The following is a 7,500-nucleotide window of genomic DNA, read 5'->3' on the forward strand; positions in this document are numbered from 1 at the left end:
GCACCAGGCGACCCTCGGTTGGCCTTATCAGATCCTTTCGCCTCGACCGAAGCCAAACGCTGTGCCGCCAATCCTCGAACCGAACCGCACCGCAGCAGGAGAACTGTGTCGGGCGGACCAAACCGGGCGGATGGCGGATGGTAGATTTATTAGTTACCCACCAGCAGCAGCAACAACACCAAACGCGCGCACAACGCGACAGGAAGCAATTCCATGGAAATTCGTCGATGCCAAGTATAACAGCCCAGCCAGGCCAACACCCCAGTGGCCAATGATGTGTATGGTTCAGCGCCCGAAACCGAAGCAGACGCCATTTGGTGACGCGGATGGAGCGAAACATGAAAAAGAAGAACAACATTTAATTACACTTGAACAGTTGTTTTTCCGGCTTGAGTTTTATCATTTCGCAGGCTCTGTTCCAGGTCCCATACGGGTGTGTGCGCGCGCGTGTTACAACCGCGTACCTTTTGCTGCATGCTGTCTATGGCTTGCGTCTGACGTTCGCTTACACCGTAATGCTCCATGAAGGTAGTGTTGAGGCTGTGCTGCAGCTCGGTTTCGATTTGTGTCTCGTACAGATAAGCTAATCCGCCGACGATGGCCTCGAGCAGAAACACAAACAGCAGGATGAACGTGTACTGCAGAGAGAGAGGGCGAGAGAGAGAAAGAGCATATTTAATGGTGACGAAAAATGGCTTGGGCGGATCGGAAAATCGGAATCGCACGGTATCGCACGGTCGGTCCCGTAATGGGATACTTCCGTTACTCCGCTTTACGCAACGAGAACAAATCACCTTGACCTATCGTGAGTCCTATCGCGTGATGTACATTTGTCGGGGATAACCAACCACACGGCCATTCAGATCAGTTTGTTTGGGGAGATTAAATGTCTCCTATGTTTGGTGAGTAGTAGAAAGTGTTTGGAATAATCTGCTTTGATTTCTTGGATCATTGTAGTGCGCTGGTGGAGCAGTTCGAAGCGTGAGAAAGCGTCGTTTGTTACAATAATTTCCTACTTTGCATAATTCATTATCATCATAATAATCAGTATACTTAGATTTATTTTCTGAACGGATTATTTATATGTTCTCCCCCTCTTTCGTACGGGCAACTGATAAAAATTAGAGACGAATACAAAAGAGGCTATTTCTTTTTACTGATATATCATCTTCCTTTTCGTGTAGAACAAAGCATATATCCAGAAATATGATCTCACAAGCCGCAAATAAGGTTTGGGTTGAAAGCATATCAATAGTAGATTCTCGATTTTTCAACTTCATTAGAACAGTAATCGAAAATAACACATGCAAACTGAAGTGCAAACAATTTATAAGATAAACCATTTTACATCCAAAATATTAGAGGAAAGAATAAAATACAACTAATTGTAATTGACTTATTAATTTTCTATAATGTACTTGGTTCTTGAACATAATAAACATCATCTTTTCTAGAACCGTTCGTTATTTGAGGCATGTTTGCTATGAAATAAAGCCATGGCATTATTTTCAAGGTGGTATGTCTTCAAAAGTGCACTTTTTGTGGTGTCCATCCTAGCACCTGACATAAAGACATTGATATCTTTTTGTTAGATAATAAGTTTATCGAGGTAACTCCGATGGGTTTTTGTTGAATTTTCAATTCTTCATTTTTTAATAGCATTTTGAAGATGAAAAAGTGATGCTTTTTGCTATTTTGCTTAAAAAACAGTTTCACATTATTAAAGATTAAATATATCAACCATTTTTGTAAAAACTCGTAGGGAGTAGGAGTTGCAGTGTGCTGATAAAGTGTAATTCAAAAGCTTTCAAAAGGTTTGATACAGTTAAATGGTTGGTACAATGTACACCGACTATGAAATCAAGTTTTGAGAAAAGCAAAGCTTCAAAGTAGCGAGATGCATTGTATGAAGTGCGATTTTTCAAAAATCAATATCTTTGTCAGTTTTGTCTCGGTTGATCCAACAAGTTGACGAAGTATTCTTGAAAACTAAGAAGATAATATAAAAAATAATGCGAGAAAATAAAATAAATACCTTAGCCCTCACTTAACCACTTGCAACAGTATTTGTCTTAGAAGTTGCCAATGAGATGTTGTGAAACTAACTAGGAGATGTTGTGAAACTAATTAATTTAAACGTGATGGTTTGATTAAATTCTCTTTTGGTTAACGTTGCAGTTAATATTAAGACGTTAATAAAATTAAGTTAAAATAAAATAAAATTAAGTTAATTAAGTTAACGTAAATCTGCTGGACGACAGTTATCCTCCAGTGAAAAGAATTGCCGGTTAATGAGTTGCAGGATTAAGTACATTCCACCTAAGTAGTACGTTCTGTCAGAATGTACATCGGTTCTTCGATGCAATCTACAATACTTAAGAATTTCTTAGGAAGATATTCAAGCGAGATGCTTGAACAGAAATCAATTAAATAAATCTGAAGACCAAAATAGAGTAAAAAACATATCATAGTTCCTCAGAATTCTAACATAATCACCTGAATCGAAGAAATCGATCAAGTAGCGACGAGCGATGGATTTGGTTTTTGTTGACTTCCTTCCCGCATGGATTTAGTAGTCAGAGAGTCGGAAGTCAGGGAATGTAAGATGGCTGGGTCACGGAACGCCGTTCGCCAAAAAAAGGGAGTAAGCAGCGACGAGGTGATTTATGTACGGTGACCGGGGACGTGAAGTCGGTCGGTGGATGGACGGTTCAGGAAGGATCACTTATCGGTACGTTTATCATCTTTAACGATTTATCAAATCGGGTACCGACCACTACCGGATCCGGAGCAGGACAGAGGCTAGAGATCATGAACTCTGCCCTCTCTCTAGGGCTGTCCTCCCATTGGACTGTTGGACTATAAATCTCTGGTGCGTGATTTGGGGGAAAGCCGGATTAAAGGACGGTACGCGCACGATTTGTGTTATCTTCGACTTTGACGATGGTTAACAGAGTGTCTGGTTGGTGTAATTCGCATTTGCGCAACAAAAGACGACAAAGCAATTGTTGGAAACACGCTGGACACTGGCGAACGGAACATTCCAAAAGATCATGTAACCGAGAATCCGGACCGTAACATCGAACGACTGCGGTTCACATGGACAAAAAACGATCGAAAGATCGAATCCACGCCGACTACGATGACTCTCCTCATCATCAGCGCGTCCAGCGCCATCCATCCTCTCTATCATCATCATCATCATCATCATGGTCTGCTGACGGTCGGTCGGTCGTTCGGTCGACCGCAACGAATGCACCTAAATAGCTAAACGTGCGCGCCACCGCCACGCCCTATTCCCGGGTCCACCCTAACTAACTGACCACATCAAACCATCCACGAAATTCCACGGCACACGGGCGCGCGCGCCCCTCGCTCGCCGTCGATACGCGATCGATCGTTCGACTGATTTCGATTCCAAATGCGCTCCGCGGTCTCGCCTGCGGACGGCAATAAAATGAAAATCGTGACCGCGTGCCGGACGGTAATAGAATTTAATTTATATTCGTCCAACTCCAACTCCAACTCCAACGGCTACTTTCTTGTCCGCGATGAGCCGTGGACACAAGCCACGCTAGGCGCTAGGCCAATGCTATTGTAATTGAATGCCAGAAGCCAACCAGCTGATGGGCCCCGTTATCGACGAAAATCGTGTTCTATTCTAGCAGCATCACCCCCGGGGGCTGGGCGCACTCGAACCACCACCGGTGACAAGGTGTTTATGATGCGCTCGGCATTCCCGGGGACCCAAAGCAAACACGGCTCTCGATGGCCGTGAGGCGTGAAACAGCAAATGTTGTTTGGCCATCGGTGGCCCCATTGGCACACACACACACTCACAGACACACTCTGAAAACAGCAGCATTTGTGTGTTGTCCGCGACGGCCAATGTCACATTAGTGCCACCGGGAATTTGAGGTTATGTAAAAGCACTGGACGACTGGTAGTGGAGGCAGAGAGTAGGCGCTGGCACGTCTGATGTCACGTTTAGACATAGAACGGGCGTAGCATAACATTAATTAATCGATTATAAACTTGTCGCTGGGACGTTTAATTGAACATACATCAATGTGATTAATGATGAGCCCGGGAATTCGTCTCGGACCGTCGTCGACGTCAAAACCGGTGCAGTAAACAAACAGACCGGTGGGAGGTGGGCTTGTTGGTTAGCCTGAGGAGGCTGAGAGGATAGGAGTGTAGGGGCGGTGATTAGTTCCAAACACACACACACACAGGAATGCACAAACACGAGTTGCACTACTCTAAACGCAATTGTTGGATGCCGCTGGTGTTGGCGGTTCATCTCGCGCCGTTTCGGCTTTTGACGAATGCACTGCTTGCTCTGATCGTGACAGGATTAGGTCGCTGACTGCGGACCTGCGAGTGCATTTGTTATCCCCGTGGCGTTTCTGGGGGACCTGAAACCAATTGCTCTATCTACTACTACCTAATGAGCGTCCGGTTGTCACTAGTGCGCAATTGCATTAGCTATTCGGTAAGGATCGGACCTAATTCGGACCACAGGTCGTTAGTTACCCCAATTAGTCTTCAGATATGATTGCTCTCTGCTACAGCGTACAGCGCAGTGATTCATGGCGGCAATTCCGATAAAGGTCTCCAAATACCGGTGCATTGTTTATAGTTCTTCTACTATTCCTTCCCCTAGTCATTATTAGTACTGCTGCGGGATTGGTTAGTGAAAAAAATAACCCCCAAAACAAATTAATCTACTTAAGAAACTCCCAAAATCTAGCCGCTCCAGGAATAACAACATTATGTTTTGAGCTTACTCCGGGATCCAAAGCCGGAACAAATCCCAGCTTTTGCAGGCAAATTACCATTCATTATCGTTAAGTCGCTAAGTCTTTCACAAACTCAATTGTTTATCTGCTTCCTCTCAGTCGGTCGGTCGGTCGGTTTGTCCCCTCGCGGTCACAAGGTCGTCCTTTTTCGGGGAGGGGGTTCGGGAAAAAGTTTTCCTACTCCCTCTCCCCCCGGCAGTCAGTGTCTAGATCAGAAACTTGAACTCATTTGCATCAATCATGCGCAAATGCTGCTGCTGCTGGTGTTGCAAAAAAGCGGTCCATGTCATATCGTTTCGTTCTTCGCTCGCTTCTTGTCCCAGTAAACGCCGGCTCTAACGCATTTATCCGTAAAAGTAACAGAAATATAGCCCCGTAATCCAAATCCCCGGATCTAAATCGGCCAATCTAGGGGGGGGGGGGGGGGGGGGGGGTTGTGGCTTTCCGAGTTCCTACGAAGGAATCAGGAGCTGGAGGTGATGAATATACGCGATTGCAGATAGCGAAATTAATGCCGAAGCCATTGCCGAGAGATAACCTGGAGCCGTGACCCCCTGGAGCCGTGGTTGGTTGTTGTAATTATTCATCGTAAACCGACCTTCCACACACACACACCGCACCCTCGAGGTGGTGGTCGACCTAGACGACCTGGAAAGGCTGAGAACCTCGTCGACGTAGACCATCGCCTGGGGTAGAAGATGTCGCAGGATCATCAGCGCTTCACGCACATCGGCATTAGACGCCAACTGCTGCCAATGTCGCTGTCGGTGGTGATGTACCTCGGCGAAGGTAACGCGCAAGGGCCGACAGCTGCTGTGGGGCGTGTGTGTGTGTGTGTGTGTGTGCGGTGTGGTGCGCTATCGGTCGATCAATCGGGCGATTAATAATTCATTTTCACCGCTACGCCAACCACCAAAAACCACACAAAACAGCTGCAAAAGCGCGATAGAGGCGCAGTCTCGCCGTTCCCGTCTGTTAAGTACGTCCCCCCCCCCCCCGCCGCCCCGTGTGCTCATGAATAATTGTGGACCTTTTGGTTTAGCTTTTGCATAACTTTCGAGTGGCTCGATTAGTTTCGAGTATATCTCCCTGTGCTGTGTTCGGTCCTGAGGTGGACTGATTCCAGTGGAAAGTTGAGCAGTTGACTTCAATCGTTTCAAATCCCCCCCGGGGGTTGGAAGGGAACTAGAACATCTTCAAGTATAGTAGACCGTTAACCGCAGTGTCTTTTTCATAGGGAATAACTTGAGGTACATCTGCTTCGCTTCGCGAGTTGAACTCTTCTCAGACATACGAAGACACGGTTGTCTTCAACACTTGATGATTCGATTAGGTCGGGTCATCTCAGTTCCTTGAACTGAGGAATCGATTAAAAACAAAAACAAGGCAGAAAAATAGAGGGAGAGAGAGCGGGTAGTACACTTACCAGCAGTAGAATGGCACGCTGTTCATGCAGCACACCACAACAGCCAAGAATGCCGCCGACGATCGCCAACACGCCGGCGGCCAGCAGGGCGTACGTACCGATGGCATAGTTGGTGGTCGATAGCAGCGAGATGTACTGGTGTTTGCAGAATACCGTCCACAGGGTTACACCGACTATCACCAGGCCCGATATCTGGAAAACAAAAAGGGGAACCGAATGGATGGGAATGTTAATGTTCGACAGACGTGACGGATTAGCAAAACGTTTCGACTGCTTCTCCATCTGCTGCTGCTGATAACAACGATGAAGATGAATGGTTAAAAAGCTGTAAAAAGGCTGAAAGGGTGCAGCAGAGTGCAAGTTTAGAGTGCAAGATGATTTTTAGCGCATGAATAATAGACCGTTCTAAATAGTGAAGTGTTACTCCTTTCGCCATTAATTCGATTTCAAGCAGAAAGTTAATTTGGAGTCAACTGAAGGAAAGTAGCAAAACGGGCAAATGTTTAATAGTCGCTCAGCCACGAGCTAGCGCCGGCTTCGTCAAGCGCGCACCAGTCGCGATCGCACTAGTCTCGATTATAAATGAATTTGAGGGAAAACAGACGAGAACAACAAGTGGGCAAGTGGAGTGAGGCAAAGTTCAAGAGGCAAGAGCTGCGCCCCGGAGAAGAACGAGAACGCTTCTCGCACGCGCGAACGTGCTCGTAAACTCAATTGTCGTTCCCAGTCTGCTCAGACCCGCCAGACCGCGATGTGCTATGCGTCATCCGGCAGATGTAGAAAATCAATTGCGCCATTGAGCACACTCTGAGGGCTGCGAGTGTAGCTAGTAGAAGCAGAAGCAGCAGTAGTAGCAGCTTGTAAAAAGCGGGGTTCTCCAAATACGTTACCGTCCGTTTTTTGAAATGAAATGTGGAACCATAGAGCACGATGGTGTAATAGTTTTGTGCAAAAAGGGTGCACAAGGGGCTCTCCGGTGCGCCAAGGTGTTTCTTCTTGGCGACCAACTTGACGGGGAGCGAAAAATAAATCCTATTATCCCCGGCTCCGTCAGTTCAGGTGTTCTTGCTCGCGCAAGTGGATTGCATGGACTGGAAAGGGGTCTATAGCAAACGGTCGAATTGAGTGTCACGGGTGGGGAACAAAGTGGAACAAGTTGAGTGGCCACTAGGACCACCTTTTGCAGCGTTCCCTCTTTGGTTTTGTGGCGAAAAGTCGAGCACGAACGCGAGTGCTGTAACGTGGCTTGAGAAAGCCACAGTAAAGAGGTTA

General features: G+C 46.5%; 1 protein-coding gene across 2 annotated transcripts in view; it reads right to left on the reverse strand.

The window, feature by feature from the left end:
• The window catches only part of LOC125954089 (CD151 antigen-like), a 52,238-nt gene that overhangs the window by 725 nt on the left and 44,013 nt on the right, over positions 1 to 7,500 (reverse strand). For both annotated transcript variants that reach the window (XM_049684097.1, XM_049684098.1), the window contains exons 5-7: positions 6,229 to 6,420; positions 465 to 638; positions 1 to 103 (exon numbers count right to left, since the gene is read on the reverse strand). The exon at positions 1 to 103 is cut by the window's left edge and continues 71 nt beyond it. In XM_049684097.1, the coding sequence (XP_049540054.1) occupies positions 1 to 103; positions 465 to 638; positions 6,229 to 6,420 (469 nt within the window). The remainder of the gene's footprint in view (positions 104 to 464; positions 639 to 6,228; positions 6,421 to 7,500) is intronic.

The sequence above is a fragment of the Anopheles darlingi genome, chromosome 3, assembly GCF_943734745.1.
Source record: "Anopheles darlingi chromosome 3, idAnoDarlMG_H_01, whole genome shotgun sequence".
NCBI lineage: Eukaryota > Metazoa > Arthropoda > Insecta > Diptera > Culicidae > Anopheles > Anopheles darlingi.